Source organism: Oncorhynchus nerka, linkage group LG24 (genome assembly GCF_034236695.1).
Source record: "Oncorhynchus nerka isolate Pitt River linkage group LG24, Oner_Uvic_2.0, whole genome shotgun sequence".
Taxonomy (NCBI): domain Eukaryota; kingdom Metazoa; phylum Chordata; class Actinopteri; order Salmoniformes; family Salmonidae; genus Oncorhynchus; species Oncorhynchus nerka.
Window position 1 is genome coordinate 100,318,191 of NC_088419.1, and position 21,075 is coordinate 100,339,265.

General features: G+C 47.0%; 2 protein-coding genes across 6 annotated transcripts in view; one reads left to right on the forward strand and one right to left on the reverse strand.

Annotated features, from left to right (window-relative positions):
- LOC115121238 (cytoplasmic FMR1-interacting protein 1 homolog) overlaps positions 1–21,075 on the reverse strand; it is a 123,010-nt gene that overhangs the window by 90,684 nt on the left and 11,251 nt on the right. For 2 of the 5 annotated variants that reach the window (XM_065009396.1, XM_065009400.1), the window contains exons 2-3: positions 12,454–12,574; positions 12,267–12,356 (exon numbers count right to left, since the gene is read on the reverse strand). In XM_065009396.1, the coding sequence (XP_064865468.1) occupies positions 12,267–12,356; positions 12,454–12,570 (207 nt within the window). In that variant the 5' untranslated portion in view covers positions 12,571–12,574. Of the gene's footprint in view, positions 1–11,534; positions 11,567–11,586; positions 11,625–11,838; positions 11,872–12,266; positions 12,357–12,453; positions 12,575–21,075 lie in introns of those variants that run through there. The other 3 variants (XM_065009398.1, XM_065009397.1, XM_065009399.1) reach the window with 3 other exon arrangements.
- LOC135564268 (uncharacterized) lies at positions 19,829–20,533 on the forward strand. The gene has a single exon (XM_065008537.1). The coding sequence runs from the start codon at positions 19,829–19,831 to the stop codon at positions 20,531–20,533; it is 705 nt and encodes a 234-aa protein (XP_064864609.1).

Genomic DNA, 21,075 nt, shown 5'->3' on the forward strand with positions numbered 1-21,075 from the left:
CCTCACTCTCTATGAGGCACAAAACAGCTACTAGCCTCACTCTCTATAAGGTACAATACAGCTACTAGCCTCACTCTCTCTATGAGGTACAATACAGCTACTAGCCTCTCTCTCTGAGGTTCCTGAGGTACAATACAGCTACTAGCCTCACTCACTCTCAGAGGTACAATACAGCTACTAGCCTCTCTCTGAGGTTCCTGAGGTACAATACAGCTACTAGCCTCACTCTCTCTCAGAGGTACAATACAGCTACTAGCCTCACTCTCTCTATGAGGTACAATACAGCTACTAGCCTCACTCTCTCTATGAGGTACAATACAGCTACTAGCCTCACTCTCTCTATGAGGTACAATACAGCTACTAGCCTCACTCTCTCTATGAGGTACAATCCAGCTACTAGCCTCTCTCTCAGAGGTACAATCCAGCTACTAGCCTCACTCTCTCTATGAGGTACAATACAGCTACTAGCCTCACTCTCTCTATGAGGTACAATACAGCTACTAGCCTCACTCTCTCTATGAGGTACAATACAGCTACTAGCCTCACTCTCTATGAGGTACAATACAGCTACTAGTCTCACTCTATGAGGTACAATACAGCTACTAGCCTCACTCTCTCTATGAGGTACAATACAGCTACTAGTCTCTCTCTATGAGGTACAATACAGCTACTAGCCTCTCTCTGAGGTACCTACAGCTACTAGTCTCTCTCTATGAGGTACAATCCAGCTACTAGCCTCACTCTCTCTCAGAGGTACAATACAGCTACTAGCCTCACTCTCTATGAGGTACAATACAGCTACTAGCCTCACTCTCTATGAGGCACAAAACAGCTACTAGCCTCACTCTCTATAAGGTACAATACAGCTACTAGCCTCACTCTCTCTATGAGGTACAATACAGCTACTAGCCTCTCTCTCTGAGGTTCCTGAGGTACAATACAGCTACTAGCCTCACTCACTCTCAGAGGTACAATACAGCTACTAGCCTCTCTCTCTGAGGTTCCTGAGGTACAATACAGCTACTAGCCTCACTCTCTCTCAGAGGTACAATACAGCTACTAGCCTCACTCTCTCTCAGAGGTACAATACAGCTACTAGCCTCACTCTCTCTCAGAGGTACAATACAGCTACTAGCCTCACTCTCTCTCAGAGGTACAATACAGCTACTAGCCTCTCTCTCTATAAGGTACAATACAGCTACTAGCCTCACTCTCTCTCAGAGGTACAATACAGCTACTAGCCTCACTCTCTATGAGGCACAAAACAGCTACTAGCCTCACTCTCTCTATGAGGTACAATACAGCTACTAGCCTCACTCTCTCTATGAGGTACAATACAGCTACTAGCCTCACTCTCTCTCAGAGGTACAATACAGCTACTAGCCTCACTCTCTCTCAGAGGTACAATACAGCTACTAGCCTCACTCTCTCTATGAGGTACAATACAGCTACTAGCCTCACTCTCTCTATGAGGTACAATACAGCTACTAGCCTCACTCTCTCTATGAGGTACAATACAGCTACTAGCCTCACTCTATGAGGTACAATCCAGCTACTAGCCTCACTCTCTCTATGAGGTACAATACAGCTACTAGCCTCACTCTCTCTATGAGGTACAATACAGCTACTAGCCTCACTCTCTCTATGAGGTACAATACAGCTACTAGCCTCACTCTCTCTATGAGGTACAATACAGCTACTAGCCTCACTCTCTCTATGAGGTACAATACAGCTACTAGTCTCACTCTATGAGGTACAATACAGCTACTAGCCTCACTCTCTCTATGAGGTACAATACAGCTACTAGTCTCTCTCTATGAGGTACAATACAGCTACTAGCCTCTCTCTGAGGTACAATACAGCTACTAGTCTCTCTCTATGAGGTACAATCCAGCTACTAGCCTCACTCTCTATGAGGTACAATACAGCTACTAGCCTCACTCTCTATGAGGCACAAAACAGCTACTAGCCTCACTCTCTATAAGGTACAATACAGCTACTAGCCTCACTCTCTCTATGAGGTACAATACAGCTACTAGCCTCTCTCTCTGAGGTTCCTGAGGTACAATACAGCTACTAGCCTCACTCACTCTCAGAGGTACAATACAGCTACTAGCCTCTCTCTCTGAGGTTCCTGAGGTACAATACAGCTACTAGCCTCACTCTCTCTCAGAGGTACAATACAGCTACTAGCCTCACTCTCTCTATGAGGTACAATACAGCTACTAGCCTCACTCTCTCTATGAGGTACAATACAGCTACTAGCCTCACTCTCTCTATGAGGTACAATACAGCTACTAGCCTCACTCTCTCTATGAGGTACAATCCAGCTACTAGCCTCTCTCTCAGAGGTACAATCCAGCTACTAGCCTCACTCTCTCTATGAGGTACAATATAGCTACTAGCCTCACTCTCTCTATGAGGTACAATACAGCTACTAGCCTCACTCTCTCTATGAGGTACAATACAGCTACTAGCCTCACTCTCTCTATGAGGTACAATACAGCTACTAGCCTCACTCTCTCTATGAGGTACAATACAGCTACTAGTCTCACTCTATGAGGTACAATACAGCTACTAGCCTCACTCTCTCTATGAGGTACAATACAGCTACTAGTCTCTCTCTATGAGGTACAATACAGCTACTAGCCTCTCTCTGAGGTACAATACAGCTACTAGTCTCTCTCTATGAGGTACAATCCAGCTACTAGCCTCACTCTCTCTCAGAGGTACAATACAGCTACTAGCCTCACTCTCTATGAGGTACAATACAGCTACTAGCCTCACTCTCTATGAGGCACAAAACAGCTACTAGCCTCACTCTCTATAAGGTACAATACAGCTACTAGCCTCACTCTCTCTATGAGGTACAATACAGCTACTAGCCTCTCTCTCTGAGGTTCCTGAGGTACAATACAGCTACTAGCCTCACTCACTCTCAGAGGTACAATACAGCTACTAGCCTCTCTCTCTGAGGTTCCTGAGGTACAATACAGCTACTAGCCTCTCTCTCAGAGGTACAATACAGCTACTAGCCTCTCTCTCAGAGGTACAATACAGCTACTAGCCTCTCTCTCAGAGGTACAATACAGCTACTAGCCTCTCTCTCAGAGGTACAATACAGCTACTAGCCTCTCTCTCAGAGGTACAATACAGCTACTAGCCTCTCTCTATGAGGTACAATACAGCTACTAGCCTCTCTCTCAGAGGTACAATACAGCTACTAGCCTCACTCTCTATGAGGTACAATACAGCTACTAGCCTCACTCTCTATGAGGTACAATACAGCTACTAGCCTCTCTCTATGAGGTTCCTGAGGTACAATACAGCTACTAGCCTCTCTCTATGAGGTACTTGTAAAGTGAGTGTGGAAGAAGTGACATTATTTGTTGTCATCTATCAACAATGACAAGCCACCGGGGTCTGACATCTTGGATGGAAAATTACTGAGGATAACAATGGACGATATTGCCACATTTTCAATCTGTACCTAATGTAAAGGGTGTGTCCTCGGGCCTGAAGGGAGCAAAAGGGTGTGTCCTCGGGCCTGAAGGGAGCAAAAGGGTGTGTCCTCGGGCCTGAAGGGAGCAAAAGGGTGTGTCCTCGGGCCTGAAGGGAGCAAAAGGGTGTGTCCTCGGGCCTGAAGGGAGCAAAAGGGTGTGTCCTCGGGCCTGAAGGGAGCAAAAGGGTGTGTCCTCGGGCCTGAAGGGAGCAAAAGGGTGTGTCCTCGGGCCTGAAGGGAGCAAAAGGGTGTGTCCTCGGGCCTGAAGGGAGCAAAAGGGTGTGTCCTCGGGCCTGAAGGGAGCAAAAGGGTGTGTCCTCGGGCCTGAAGGGAGCAAAAGGGTGTGTCCTCGGGCCTGAAGGGAGCAAAAGGGTGTGTCCTCGGGCCTGAAGGGAGCAAAAGGGTGTGTCCTCGGGCCTGAAGGGAGCAAAAGTAATTCCACCACCTAAGAATAGTAGAGCACCCTTTACTGGCTCAAATAGCAGACCAATCAGTCTGTTACCAACCCGTAGTATATTTTTGCAAAAAATGGTGTTTCACCAGATACAATGCTATTTTATGGTGAACAAATTGACAACAGACTTTCAGCATGCTGATAGGGAAGGACATTCAACAAGCACAGCACTTACACAAATGAATGATGATTGGCTGAGAGAAATTGATGACAAAAATATTGTGGGGCTGTTTTGTTAGACTTCAACGCAGCTTTTGACATTATCGGTCATAGTCTGCTGCTGGAAAAACTTGTGTTATGGCTTTACACCCCCCCCTGCTATAACGTGGATAAAGAGTTAATTGCTGTTCCCCTCAGAATCATAATCCAGGTAGAGTCAGGAATTCCCCAGGGCAGCTGTCTAGGCCCCTTACTTTTTCAATCTTTACTAATGACATGCCACTGCAACACTTAAAGAGCTGCAGTTAGTTTCAGAATGGGTGGCCAGAAATAAATTAGTCCTAAATATTTAAACTAAGAGCACTGCATTTGGGACAAATCATTCACTAAACTGTAAACCTCAACTGAATCTTATAATGTGGAAAAAACCCACCACTCCTCCCCTATTATTTTCAGCTTATACATACTATACACATTTTATGGATACAGTCCATCTACAATAGTTATATTTTGTTTGTTTTTAGTCCTGTCCTTCCTCTACCCTCTCCCATCTATTACTGATGTCCTTCCTCTACCCTCAACCTCTCCCATCTATTACTGATGTCCTTCCTCTACCCTCAACCTCTCCCATCTATTACTGATGTCCCATCCAGTTTGATTTCTATTTGCCTTATATTTTTAACTGTGCTGTTTCCCAAACGTTCTGAACCTATATATGTTGTACGGTATGTTTAACATTAGTTGTTATCTTGTTATTATTCGCAACCTTCAGCTCCATTCAGCCCCTCCCATCTATCTCTCAACACCATCCAGTCCCTTCAGCTCCATTCAGCCCCTCCCATCTATCTCTCAACACCATCCAGTCCCAACCTTCAGCTCCATTCAACCCCTCCCATCTATCTCTCAACACCATCCAGTCCCTTCAGCTCCATTCAACCCCTCCCATCTATCTCTCAACACCATCCAGTCCCTTCAGCTCCATTCAACCCCTCCCATCTATCTCTCAACACCATCCAGTCCCACCCTTCAGCTCCATTCAACCCCTCCCATCTATCTCTCAACACCATCCAGTCCTTCAGCTCCATTCAACCCCTCCCATCTATCTCTTTACACCATCCAGTCCCTTCAGCTCCATTCAACCCCTCCCATCTATCTCTCAACACCATCCAGTCCCACCCTTCAGCTCCATTCAACCCCTCCCATCTATCTCTCAACACCATCCAGTCCCTTCAGCTCCATTCAACCCCTCCCATCTATCTCTCAACACCATCCAGTCCCAACCTTCAGCTCCATTCAACCCCTCCCATCTATCTCTCAACACCATCCAGTCCTTCAGCTCCATTCAACCCCTCCCATCTATCTCTCAACACCATCCAGTCCCTTCAGCTCCATTCAACCCTCCCATCTATCTCTCAACACCATCCAGTCCCTTCAGCTCCATTCAACCCCTCCCATCTATCTCTCAACACCATCCAGTCCTTCAGCTCCATTCAACCCCTCCCATCTATCTCTCAACACCATCCAGTCCCTTCAGCTCCATTCAACCCCTCCCATCTATCTCTCAACACCATCCAGTCCTTCAGCTCCATTCAACCCTCCCATCTATCTCTCAACACCATCCAGTCCCACCCTTCAGCTCCATTCAACCCCTCCCATCTATCTCTCAACACCATCCAGTCCCAACCTTCAGCTCCATTCAACCCCTCCCATCTATCTCTTTACACCATCCAGTCCTTCAGCTCCATTCAACCCCTCCCATCTATCTCTTTACACCATCCAGTCCCACCTTTCAGCTCCATTCAACCCCTCCCATCTATCTCTTTACACCATCCAGTCCCTTCAGCTCCATTCAACCCCTCCCATCTATCTCTCAACACCATCCAGTCCAACCTTCAGCTCCATTCAACCCCTCCCATCTATCTCTCAACACCATCCAGTCCCACCCTTCAGCTCCATTCAACCCTCCCATCTATCTCTGAACACCATCCAGTCCCACCCTTCAGCTCCATTCAACCCCTCCCATCTATCTCTCAACACCATCCAGTCCCTTCAGCTCCATTCAGCCCCTCCCATCTATCTCTCAACACCATCCAGTCCCACCCTTCAGCTCCATTCAACCCCTCCCATCTATCTCTCAACACCATCCAGTCCCTTCAGCTCCATTCAACCCCTCCCATCTATCTCTCAACACCATCCAGTCCCACCCTTCAGCTCCATTCAACCCCTCCCATCTATCTCTCAACACCATCCAGTCCTTCAGCTCCATTCAACCCCTCCCTTTTGTGAAACCTTTCTATCCTCATAGTTTATTTAGATTATCTTTAAATTTACAAACATTTTGGCTGAAAGTATTATTTTATTATTGATCGATTGAATATAACTTTTCAGATCCCCCAGTAGTGCTAACGGCAGGGTTAGCTCCAGGTAAATATTGCAATTCTTCAGCCATTCCTGGACCTGTGACCAAAAAACAAAATTAATTATATAATTTTTCTGCCTCATCGCAGAAAAATAGGCAGAGCTGGGAAGGTTGTATAAATAAATATAAACATAAATACATAAATAACCTTCTATTGGTTGCAAGAATTCTGTATAATAATTTAATTATAAAAATGTGATGTTTTGAATCTGGTGTCGTTTTTGCGTATCAGTTCATAAACCATGTGCCATGGAATCGGTACGTCAAAAATCTCTTAAAACTATTTTGCAATTTATATGGCACAGCTGTCAAATTTTGGATCATTAAAATTAAACTGGTATACTTTATTTATCACAATTTTAATTTTACCAATTTTGGTCTTTAATGCCAACAGGGTCCTTACTTCCTCCCCCTTCCACTTTTACAGTAATGCTGCAATTAGTTGGTTGTAATTTTGGGTAGAACAGACATTTCCATATGTTTTAATTCTCTCCAAAACTCACCAGTCCTATTTATGATGTCATTTACGAAGATGACGTTGTTTATATATATCTATCTGATGTATTATTTGTCCTGTTTTTTCTGCTGGATTACTGTGAAATTGCAACCAACTTTCTAGGACTTGTTTTAAAAATAGCGATACTTGGGAAATTATTTCCTATTCAAATAACAAAGGTTGTAATCTGAATAAAGGGAGAGGTTGTAATCTGAACAAAGGGAGAGGTTGTAATCTGAACAAAGGGAGAGGTTGTAATCTGAACAAAGGGAGAGGTTGTAACCTGAATAAAGGGAGAGGTTGTAACCTGAACAAAGGGAGAGGTTGTAATCTGAACAAAGGGAGAGGTTGTAATCTGAACAAAGGGAGAGGTTGTAACCTGAACAAAGGGAGAGGTTGTAATCTGAACAAAGGGAGAGGTTGTAACCTGAACAAAGGGAGAGGTTGTAATCTGAACAAAGGGAGAGGTTGTAATCTGAACAAAGGGAGAGGTTGTAACCTGAACAAAGGGAGAGGTTGTAACCTGAACAAAGGGAGAGGTTGTAACCTGAACAAAGGGAGAGGTTGTAATCTGAACAAAGGGAGAGGTTGTAATCTGAACAAAGGCAGAGGTTGTAATCTGAACAAAGGTAGAGGTTGTAACCTGAACAAAGGGAGAGGTTGTAACCTGAACAAAGGGAGAGGTTGTAACCTGAACAAAGGGAGAGGTTGTAACCTGAACAAAGGGAGAGGTTGTAATCTGAACAAAGGGAGAGGTTGTAATCTGAATAAAGGGAGAGGTTGTAACCTGAACAAAGGGAGAGGTTGTAACCTGAAAAAAGGGAGAGGTTGTAACCTGAATAAAGGGAGAGGTTGTAACCTGAATAAAGGGAGAGGTTGTAACCTGAGCAAAGGGAGAGGTTGTAACCTGAATAAAGGGAGAGGTTGTAACCTGAGCAAAGGGAGAGGTTGTAACCTGAGCAAAGGGAGAGGTTGTAACCTGAGCAAAGGGAGAGGTTGGAACTAATGGGGATCCATAATAAACCCCAGGAAGAGTAGCTGTTGCCTTGGCAGGAACTAATGGGGATCCATAATAAACCCCAGGAAGAGTAGCTGCTGCCTTGACAGGAACTAACGGGGATCCATAATAAACCCCAGGAAGAGTAGCTGCTGCCTTGACAGGAACTAATGGGGATCCATAATAAACCCCAGGAAGAGTAGCTGCTGCCTTGACAGGAACTAATGGGGATCCATAATAAACCCCAGGAAGAGTAGCTGCTGCCTGAACTAATGGGGATCCATAATAAACCCCAGGAAGAGTAGCTGCTGCCTTGGCAGGAACTAATGGGGATCCATAATAAACCCCAGGAAGAGTAGCTGCTGCCTTGGCAGGAACTAATGGGGATCCATAATAAACCCCAGGAAGAGTATCTGCTGCCTTGGCAGGAACTAATGGGGATCCATAATAAACCCCAGGAAGAGTAGCTGCTGCCTTGGCAGGAACTAATGGGGATCCATAATAAACCCCAGGAAGAGTAGCTGCTGCCTTGGCAGGAACTAATGGGGATCCATAATAAACCCCAGGAAGAGTATCTGCTGCCTTGGCAGGAACTAATGGGGATCCATAATAAACCCCAGGAAGAGTAGCTGCTGCCTTGGCAGGAACTAATGGGGATCCATAATAAACCCCTGGAAGAGTAGCTGCTGCCTTGGCAGGAACTAATGGGGATCCATAATAAACCCCAGGAAGAGTATCTGCTGCCTTGGCAGGAAGTAATGGGGATCCATAATAAACCCCAGGAAGAGTAGCTGCTGCCTTGGCAGGAACTAATGGGGATCCATAATAAACCCCAGGAAGAGTAGCTGCTGCCTTGGCAGGAACTAATGGGGATCCATAATAAACCCCAGGAAGAGTAGCTGCTGCCTTGGCAGGAACTAATGGGGATCCATAATAAACCCCAGGAAGAGTAGCTGCTGCCTTGGCAGGAACTAATGGGGATCCTGGTTGATGTGGTTGTTACTGACAGGCAGCACATGGCTGAGCTCTTTAATCACCACTTCATTAAGTCAGGATTCCTATTGGACTCAGCCACGCCTCCTTGCCCGTCCAACGTTTCCTCATCTCCCACGCCTTCTAATGCGTCTAGCCCCGGTGCTCCTCCCTAGCCCCGCTACAAAGTTTCTCCCTGCAGGGCGTCCCTTACTCCAAGGTGCTAAAGGGGCTCCTTAAACTGGACCCCAAAAAACATCTGGGTCAGATGGTTTAGACCCTTTCTTCTTTAAGGTTGCTGCCCCTATCATCACCAAGCCTTTCTCTGACCTTCTTAACCTCTCTCTCCTTTCTGGGGAGGTTCCCATTGTTTGGAAGGCAGCCACAGTGCATCTATTTTGCCCTGTTTATCCAAAGTGTTGTCAATAATCAACTGACTGGTTTTCTTAATGTCTATATTTCTCTCTGGTTTGTTATCTGGTTTCCACTCAGGTTATGGATGTGTCACTGGAACCTTAAAGGTCCTCAATGACATCACCATCGCCCTTGATTCAGGAATTGTGAAAAACTGAGTTGAAATGTATTTGGCTAAAGTGTACTGTATGTAAACTTCTGACTGCAACTGTATATGGCTCCCCCTCTTGGCCATTCATTGTACCGTGGCAAGTGTGGAAGTAGAAGGATAAAGACAGGAAGTTGGGCCTTCGGTGGGGGAAGTGCTTGGTCTGTTGACCATACACAGAGGAGATCAGATGATGTATTTTCCTGTCCTGTTGTCTATGCTTTAAGTTGATAGGATTTGTTCGATTAAAAGGAATATAAATTATTTTTTGTTGCACTGTGGCAAGTGTGCAGGTAAATGGAGGAAGTTGGGCCTTCTGTGGGAGGAGTCCTAGCTAGACGCAGGAGCTGCAAAGTCTTGACCATACCATGCCTTTTCATTTCAAATAGTCTGGGCTTTTAGTCGATCGGAGAATACTTTTTTAGATTTAAAGGAAAATAAATCCTATTTTTGCTGCACCATATCCCTGGCTCTCTCTGAATGCTGCGCCATATCCCTGGCTCTCTGTGAATGCTGCCCCATATCCCTGGCCCTCTGTGAATGCTGCGCCATATCCCTGGCTCTCTGTGAATGCTGCTCCATATCCCTGGCTCTCTGTGAATGCTGCCCAATATCCCTGGCCCTCTGTGAATGCTGCGCCATATCCCTGGCTCTCTGTGAATGCTGCGCCATATCCCTGGCTCTCTGTGAATGCTGCCCCATATCCCTGGCTCTCTGTGAATGCTGCGCCATATCCCTGGCTCTCTGTGAATGCTGCGCCATATCCCTGGCTCTCTGTGAATGCTGCGCCATATCCCTGGCTCTCTGTGAATGCTGCGCCATATCCCTGGCCCTCTGTGAATGCTGCCCCATATCCCTGGCTCTCTGTGAATGCTGCCCCATATCCCTGGCTCTCTGTGAATGCTGCGCCATATCCCTGGCCCTCTGAATGCTGCCCCATATCCCTGGCTCTCTGTGAATGCTGCCCCATATCCCTGGCCCTCTGAATGCTGCGCCATATCCCTGGCCCTCTGAATGCTGCGCCATATCCCTGGCCCTCTGTGAATGCTGCCCCATACCCCTGGCTCTCTGTGAATGCTGCCCCATATCCCTGGCTCTCTGTGAATGCTGCGCCATATCCCTGGCCCTCTGTGAATGCTGCCCCATATCCCTGGCTCTCTGTGAATGCTGCCCCATATCCCTGGCCCTCTGAATGCTGCGCCATATCCCTGGCCCTCTGAATGCTGCGCCATATCCCTGGCTCTCTGTGAATGCTGCCCCATATCCCTGGCCCTCTGAATGCTGCGCCATATCCCTGGCTCTCTGTGAATGCTGCGCCATATCCCTGGCTATGTCCACATGGTAGGGAACAACCCTGACACAGTCTGGGGTAGTGGCTATGTCCACATGGTAAGGAACAACCCTGACACAGGCTGAGGTAGTGGCTATGTCCACATGGTAGGGAACAACCCTGACACAGGCTGGGGTAGTGGCTATGTCCACATGGTAGGGAACAACCCTGACACAGTCTGGGGTAGTGGCTATGTCCACATGGTAGGGAACAACCCTGACACAGTCTGGGGTAGTGGCTATGTCCACATGGTAGGGAACAACCCTGACACAGTCTGGGGTAGTGGCTATGTCCACATGGTAGGGACAACCCTGACACAGTCTGGGGTAGTGGCTATGTCCACATGGTAGGGAACAACCCTGACACAGGCTGAGGTAGTGGCTATGTCCACATGGTAGGGAACAACCCTGACACAGGCTGAGGTAGTGGCTATGTCCACATGGTAAGGAACAACCCTGACACAGGCTGAGGTATAAGGGACAACCCTGACACAGTCTGGGGTAGTGGCTATGTCCACATGGTAGGGACAACCCTGACACAGGCTGAGGTAGTGGCTATGTCCACATGGTAGGGAACAACCCTGACACAGTCTGTGCTAGAGTGGACGGTGGCCTGCTCAATGTGTCTGGAACCTGGTACTTACCATGCTAGAGTGGACCGTGGCCTGCTCGATGTGTCTGGAACCTGGTACTTACCATGCTAGAGTGGACGGTGGCCTGCTCAATGTGTCTGGAACCTGGTACTTACCATGCTAGAGTGGACCGTGGCCTGGTACTTACCATGCTAGAGTGGACCGTGGCCTGCTCGATGTGTCTGGAACCTGGTACTTAACATGCTAGAGTGGACAGTGGCCTGGTACTTACCATGCTAGAGTGGACAGTGGCCTGCTACTTACCATGCTAGAGTGGACAGTGGCCTGCTCGATGTGTCTGGAACCTGGTACTTACCATGCTAGAGTGGACGGTGGCCTGCTCGATGTGTCTGGAACCTGGTACTTACCATGCTAGAGTGGACAGTGGCCTGCTACTTACCATGCTAGAGTGGACAGTGGCCTGCTCGATGCGTCTGGAACCTGGTACTTACCATGCTAGAGTGGACCGTGGCCTGCTCGATGTGTCTGGAACCTGGTACTTACCATGCTAGAGTGGACCGTGGCCTGCTCGATGTGTCTGGAACCTGGTACTTACCATGCTAGAGTGGACGGTGGCCTGCTCAATGTGTCTGGAACCTGGTACTTACCATGCTAGAGTGGACCGTGGCCTGCTCGATGTGTCTGGAACCTGGTACTTACCATGCTAGAGTGGACGGTGGCCTGCTCAATGTGTCTGGAACCTGGTACTTACCATGCTAGAGTGGACGGTGGCCTGGTACTTACCATGCTAGAGTGGACGGTGGCCTGCTCGATGTATCTGGCGATCCCCGTCACAAAGGCATTACGGTCCTCAAAGTTGGTGTTGAAGTTGGGCTTTGGAGAGAGAGAGAGGATGTGTTTTAATCAAATTAAATCTACATTCAGGTGTTTACCTGCTGAGCTTGACAGGAGATCTGAGAACAGTTCTTACCTGGTACATGAGGGAGCAGGGCAGGGGCTCGATGCAGGGCTGCTGGTCTGGGAGAGGCAGCTCCTCCAGAAGGTCCACATTGGACAGAGCATCCTCCAGGGTCACCGTGGACGCCATGATGCTGGAACAACACACAGATATAGGAGTTAGAGCTATGATGCTGCTGCAACAACACACAGATATAGGAGTTAGATATATGATGCTGCTGGAACAACACACAGATATAGGAGTTAGAGATATGATGCTGCTGCAACAACACAGATATAGGAGTTAGAGATATGATGCTGCAACAACACAGATATAGGAGTTAGAGATATGATGCTGCAACAACACAGATATAGGAGTTAGAGATATGATGCTGGAACAACACAGATATAGGAGTTAGAGATATGATGCTGCTGCAACACAGATATAGGAGTTAGAGATATGATGCTGCTGCAACACAGATATAGGAGTTAGAGATATGATGCTGCTGCAACAACACAGATATAGGAGTTAGATATATGATGCTGCTGCAACATCACACAGATATAGGAGTTAGAGATATGATGCTGCTGGAACAACACACAGATATAGCTTCGTTGCAGTCTTGATAATAGAGTCACATGCTTCTCTTCTCTTTCTCTCAACTGCTGATGGAGATTTATTGCCATGGAACAATAAAAACTCACTGCAATCAAAACAGACCGTCAGATCGGTATTACAAAGGACTGTGGGGACACACAATCACCCATGGACAGGGTGTGAGAGTGATACCGGCCAGACAGGCGGCAGACCGGGGCCAGACAGGCGGCAGACCGGCCCGACAGGCGGCAGACCGGGGCCAGACAGGCGGCAGACCGGGGCCAGACAGGCGGCAGACCGGCCGGCCAGACAACAGGCGGCAGACCGGCCAGACAACAGGCGGCAGACCGGCCAGACAGGCGGCAGACCGGCCGGCCAGACATGCGGCAGACCGGCCAGACAACAGGTGGCAGACCGGCCAGACAGGCGGCAGACCGGCCAGACAGGCGGCAGACCGGTTCAGGGGACGCTCCACTAACACAGACACTAGTGCTGAGAAATGAACTGAAATGTTGGCTATTTTTCGGGTTTTAAACAACTAATTGACCGACATCGGTTCAATAATATGAAGTTTTCCTCGAGCAGTGGTTCATCCTGGTCCTGGGGACCCACAGGGTGCACATTGTAGTTGTTGCATTCCACACCGGATTGAAATCATCAAAGATGATGAGTTGATCATTTGAATCTGCTGTGTAGTGCTAGGGGAAAAAACGACAATGTGCACCCTGTGGGTCCCCAGCACCAGGATGAACCACTGCTCTAGAGATACAGTAAATCAGACCAGCTGAACTGTGCGATGGGAGTTGTAGTTTCCAACAGGACAAAACTCGACATATTTTAGCTGAGAAACCGTGGTAATGAACTACAATGACCATATAATCCATTGCTCGCAGGTGTGTTTCTTTTACACCGGCTACGTTAGGTTAGTAGTGTTGGGCAGACACGGACAGTAGTGAGAAGAATGCATCGTGGGGTATCTCTACATGATCTCAGATCTCCAGGATTATAAATCTGTTGCATCTCGAGGTACTCGGGCAAAAAAAACGTTTAAAAATGCACCCAGGGGGGGCCCCAGGACCGAGTTTGGGAAACACTGATTGATAGTTGGTATTCAGCAGTCATGAAAGTATGCCTTATTTACTTTGAAGAACTACAAAATAGTGATTTTGTCAGACAGCGTAGGCAGCAGCTCTATCGGGATGAGATGATGACTTACTAAAAGTCATTAAATAAAACCAATGTAATATAGAACTGGAATACTGTGTTAAAAGGTCATAAATTATGGTTCATAAGTGATCAGTAGTGATGGACAGTCACCATCATCACGTGGCTCTGTTTTATTCTGTGATGTTACAGCATTCCACATAATGCACTGCATTTAATGTTTAAAAAAAAATAAGAAAACCGTAATATTGTATTTTTTTAGAATCGAACCGACCTCAAAAAGCACTAACCGCTCAGCAGTGTCAGACACACAGACAGATGTGAGGAATCAGAGGCCATGTGGACAGGAGAACACAAAAGCCTTGTTCACACTGCAGGCCTTTAATGCTCAAATCCCATTTGGAACATTGACTGTCCAAATCAGATGTGTGTTCAGGCAACAGTCATTAGCTGACGTGGCTACACTAGTTGTCATAGTAACAACAGGTGTGTGCACAGTGGTGTCGGCTGATTGGTGGTGGTGGTGCTCGTGCTTCCTATCACTCAGAAGTCATGTTGCAACATAAGGTGACAACGATGCCTGCCTGCCATGGATGTTTCCCAGTTGAGTTGAATGTTCAACATCACAGAACACTAAGTCTCAACGCACATGTCAAACTCAGAGGGTTTCGCTCCTCCCTTGTTCTTGAATGATGAATTAAGGTCACTAATTAGTAAGGAACTCCCCTCACCTGGTCGCCTAAGTCTTAATTGAAAAGAAAACCCAAAAGCCAGCAGACACTAGGACCTCCATGGAATGAGCTACGCTGGTTGTCATAGTAACAACAGGTGTGTGCTGATTGGTGGTGGTGAGTTTGACACCCCCTGCCTCGAAGGATGAGATGATCCAACTTTTCAAAACGAGTCCTCTCTGGCTCGCCACAGCAGTCAACTAGCTAGCCGTTGGGCTTTCTGGCACAATCACTCATTCGTTTCTAAATAACACGCTAGTTAGTTACCACATGTTCTCGTCAAACTGTCAAGAGTAGCTAGCAAGCAACAAGATATGCCAAATAATCCGTGCTTGACTTGGGCAGGAGCGTATTGTGGTACTCCTGCACCTAAAGTACATGTAGACAGTACCGCAGTGGTGTGCAGTACTGAAGTAAAAATACTTTAAAGTACTACTTAAGTCATTTTTTGGGTATCTGTACATTACAATTGATATTTTTGACAACTTTTACTTGACTACATTCCTAAAGAAAACAAAGTACTTTTTACTGCAGACATTTTCCCTGACAACCCAAAGTATTCGTTACATTTTCCCTGACAACCCAAAGTATTCGTTACATTTTCCCTGACAACCCAAAGTATTCGTTACATTTTCCCTGACAACCCAAAGTATTCGTTACATTTTCCCTGACAACCCAAAGTATTCGTTACATTTTCCCTGACAACCCAAAGTATTCGTTACATTTTCCCTGACAACCCAAAGTATTCATTACATTTTCCCTGACAACCCAAAGTATTTGTTACATTTTCCCTGACAACCCAAAGTATTCGTTACATTTTCCCTGACAACCCAAAGTATTCATTACATTTTCCCTGAAAACCCAAAGTATTCATTACATTTTCCCTGACAACCCAAAGTATTCATTACATTTTCCCTGACAACCCAAAGTATTCGTTACATTTTCCCTGACAACCCAAAGTATTCGTTACATTTTCCCTGACAACCCAAAGTATTCGTTACATTTTCCCTGACAACCCAAAGTATGTGTTACATTTTGAATGCTTAGCGGGGTTGGGGTCTAAACACGTGGGCTGTGAGGGGTTGGTCCACCAAGTTATGTTGCTACTGTGTGACTGACATGAAGTACGACTGGTAAGAAATAGTCATTAATACCCACATAGTAAAGCTATCATGTGCGTGGATAGAGTGTAGTTGTCGCATGTTTTCGTTTCAGATCATTTAGATTGCTGCTGCCTGCTACTACGACAAATCAAAAGGCGAGGACATTTATCATCAGGCATCAGGCTATCAATGTGTATACTATCTAACAGGCATCAGGCATCAGGCATCAGGCTATCAATGTGTATACTATCTAACAGGCATCAGGCATCAGGCTATCAATGTGTATAATATCTAACAGGCATCAGGCTATCAATGTGTATAATATCTAACAGGCATCAGGCATCAGGCATCAGGCTATCAATGTGTATAATATCTAACAGGCATCAGGCATCAGGCTATCAATGTGTATAATATCTAACAGGCATCAGGTTATCAATGTGTATAATATTTAACAGGCAACAGGCATCAGGCATCTGGCATCAGGCTATCAATGTGTATAATATCTACCAGGCATCAGGCTATCAATGTGTATAATATCTAACTGGCATCAGGCATCAGGCATCAGGCTATCAATGTGTATAATATCTAACAGGCATCAGGCATCAGGCTATCAATGTGTATAATATCTAACAGGCATCAGGCTATCAATGTGTATACTATCTAACAGGCATCAGGCATCAGGCTATCAATGTGTATACTATCTAACAGGCATCAGGCATCAGGCATCAGGCTATCAATGTGTATAATATCTAACAGGCATCAGGCATCAGGCTATCAATGTGTATAATATCTAACTGGCATCAGGCATCAGGCTATCAATGTGTATAATATCTAACAGGCATCAGGCAATCAATGTGTATAATATCTAACAGGCATCAGGTTATCAATGTGTATAATATCTAACAGGCATCAGGCATCAATGTGTATAATATCTAACAGGCATCAGGCATCAGGCTATCAATGTGTATAATATCTAACAGGCATCAGGCATCAGGCATCAGGCTATCAATGTGTATAATATCTAACAGGCATCAGGCATCAGGCTATCAATGTGTATACTATCTAACAGGCATCAGGCATCAGGCTATCAATGTGTATACTATCTAACAGGCATCAGGCTATCAATGTGTATACTATCTAACAGGCATCAGGCATCAGGCTATCAATGTGTATACTATCTAACAGGCATCAGGCTATCAATGTGTATACTATCTAACAGGCATCAGGCATCAGGCTATCAATGTGTATAATATCTAACAGGCATCAGGCTATCAATGTGTATAATATCTAACAGGCATCAGGCTATCAATGTGTATACTATCTAACAGGCATCAGGCTATCAATGTGTATACTATCTAACAGGCATCAGGCATCAGGCATCAGGCTATCAATGTGTATAATATCTAACAGGCATCAGGCATCAGGCATCAGGCTATCAATGTGTATACTATCTAACAGGCATCAGGCTATCAATGTGTATAATATCTAACAGGCATCAGGCATCAGGCATCAGGCTATCAATGTGTATAATATCTAACAGGCATCAGGCATCAGGCTATCAATGTGTATACTATCTAACAGGCATCAGGCATCAGGCTATCAATGTGTATAATATCTAACAGGCATCAGGCATCAGGCTATCAATGTGTATACTATCTAACAGGCATCAGGCATCAGGCTATCAATGTGTATACTATCTAACAGGCATCAGGCTATCAATGTGTATACTATCTAACAGGCATCAGGCATCAGGCTATCAATGTGTATAATATCTAACAGGCATCAGGCTATCAATGTGTATACTATCTAACAGGCATCAGGCATCAGGCTATCAATGTGTATAATATCTAACAGGCATCAGGCATCAGGCATCAGGCTATCAATGTGTATAATATCTAACAGGCATCAGGCTATCAATGTGTATACTATCTAACAGGCGGGGTAAGAGTAGAGTAGACACTATGAAATGCTAATGCACATTGTGACTGAGTGACAGTAAACTTGGCTGCCTGCTGCTACCTGACCACAGACACTCAGAGTGCTAATCTGAAGCATTTTTGCAGTGACGTATTTAGCCAACATCTATTTACATTAAAACACTTCTTTATTCACAAGTATCATCCGATCCAACTGTCAATTTACGGATATGATTACGAGTATAGCCATGTCAGCAAACCCCTGGCAGGAACTTACACATAACTGAACAATAAGACATCCGATTGGCTTAGAATAAACACTGGGATACAACAATCACACTTCCTGGTTGAAACGCTCAATCTAAAAGATGGAAGTAGACCGAATACGTACACTAGTTGTGGAGCTCTTCAACACGTACAGTAGTTGTGGAGCTCTTCAACACGTACACTAGTTGTGGAGCTCTTCAACACGTACACTAGTTGTGGAGCTCTTCAACACGTACACTAGTTGTGGAGCTCTTCAACACGTACACTAGTTGTGGAGCTCTTCAACACGTACACTAGTTGTGGAGCTCTTCAACACGTACACTAGTTGTGGAGCTCTTCAACACGTACACTAGTTGTGGAGCTCTTCAACACGTACACTAGTTGTGGAGCTCTTCAACACGTACACTAGTTGTGGAGCTCTTCAACACGTACACTAGTTGTGGAGCTCTTCAACACGTACACTAGTTGTGGAGCTCTTCAACACTTATAGTTGTGGAGCTCTTCAACACTTACACTAGTTGTGGAGCTCTTCAACACTTATAGTAGTTGTGGAGCTCTTCAACACGTACACTAGTTGTGGAGCTCTTCAACACGTACACTAGTTGTGGAGCTCTTCTTCTAGTTGTGGAGCTCTTCACGTACACTAGTTGTGGAGCTCTTCAACACGTACAGTAGTTGTGGAGCTCTTCAACACGTACACTAGTTGTGGAGCTCTTCAACACGTACACTAGTTGTGGAGCTCTTCAACACGTACACTAGTTGTGGAGCTCTTCAACACGTACACTAGTTGTGGAGCTCTTCAACACTTATTATAGTTGTGGAGCTCTTCAACACTGACTGACTGGCAGACCTGTGAAATACAGTCTGGCAGAGCAGGGTAGTAACTGGAGAGAACTACACATGGTATTTTATGCTTACGTTTCAACAAATGACTGAACAGGATTCACTATGCAGATATCACTCTGCCATTTCCTGGTTCATAAAACTAGTAGTTTGACTAATTCCAGTTTATGTGACAAAACAAACAAGTGTAGTGTAGAGAATCACTGTTCCCTCTCAACCACTGACATTTATTATCCATAACCAGGAATACTCTATTTTCAGCTGTTTGAAGCTGGTGTACAAAACCCCTATGTAAAAGACCCCAAAACAGCAAAGATGCAAACCCAGAAGCTAAATAGAATAGTTATACTTTCACTGTAGAAAAGCAGGAAGACTCGGTAACTTCTGGTTCAGTTTACAGTTCCTCTTGAAGCTGCAAAGTCTCCAGTAGTCTTCTCCTTCCCTTAAGAATAGGGTTAAATGCCTTGTCCCAGGATTAGGTCTAAGCCCTAGGAGGTCGGGGCCCTAGGGAGGTCCGGGCCCTAGGGAGGTCCGGGCCCTAGGGAGGTCGGGGCCTTAGGGAGGTCGGGGCCCTAGGGAGGTCGGGGCCCTAGGAGGTGGGGAGCAGCAGAGTAGAGAGACAAGTAGGACTGAAAGACAGCTAACTAAGACAGACTGAGGAGGTGTCCCTGATCTCTCTCTGTACTGTAATTGATTCCACCCAAATTGGTCATTTCAATGTATAGGATTCATGTCATATTAATATAATATCCAAACGATTTCATCCAAACCACTGAACGGTTAAGACATGAGGACCCCCTCCCAAACCAAGAGCCACCCACGGACCCCCTCCCAAACCAAGAGCCACCCACGGACCCCCTCCCAAACCAAGAGCCACCCACGGACACCCTCCCAAACCAAGAGCCACCCACGGACCCCCTCCCAAACCAAGAGCCACCCACGGACCCCCTCCCAAACCAAGAGCCACCCACGGACCCCCTCCCAAACCAAGAGCCACCCACGGACCCCCTCCCAAACCAAGAGCCACCCACGGACCCCCCCCCTCCCAAACCAAGAGCCACCCACGGACCCCCTCCCAAACCAAGAGCCACCCACGGACCCCCTCCCAAACCAAGAGCCACCCACGGACCCCCTCCCAAACCAAGAGCCACCCACGGACCCCCTCCCAAACCAAGAGCCACCCACGGACCCCCTCCCAAACCAAGAGCCACCCACGGACCCCCTCCCAAACCAAGAGCCACCCACGGACCCCCCTCCCAGACCAAGAGCCACCCACGGACCCCCTCCCAAACCAAGAGCCACCCACGGACCCCCTCCCAAACCAAGAGCCACCCACGGACCCCCTCCCAAACCAAGAGCCACCCACGGACCCCCTCCCAAACCAAGAGCCACCCACGGACCCCCTCACTCCCAAACCAAGAGCCACCCACGGACCCCCTCACTCCCAAACCAAGAGCCACCCACAGACCCCCCACTCCCAAACCAAGAGTAACCCACATACCCCCCCTCCAAAACCAAGAGCCACCCACAGACCCCCCAAACCAAGAGCAACCCACAGACCCCCCACTCCTAAACCATGAGCCACCCAGACCCCCCCTCCCAAACCAAGAGCCACCCACAGATCCCCCTCCCAAACCAAGAGCCACCCACGGACCCCCCCCTCCCAAACCATGAGCCACCCACGGACCCCCTCCCAAACCATGAGCCACCCACGGACCCCCCACTCCCAAAACATGAGCCACCCACAGACCCCCCACTCCCAAACCAAGAGCCACCCACAGACCCCCCACTCCCAAACCAAGAGCCACCCACAGACCCCCTCCCAGACCAAGAGCCACCCACAGACCCCCCCACTCCCAAACCAAGAGCCACCCACAGACCCCCCACTCCCAAACCAAGAGCCACCCACAGACCCCCCACTCCCAAACCAAGAGCCACCCACAGACCCCCCCACTCCCAAACCAAGAGCCACCCACAGACCCCCCCAAACCAAGAGCAACCCACAGACCCCCCAAACCAAGAGCAACCCACAAA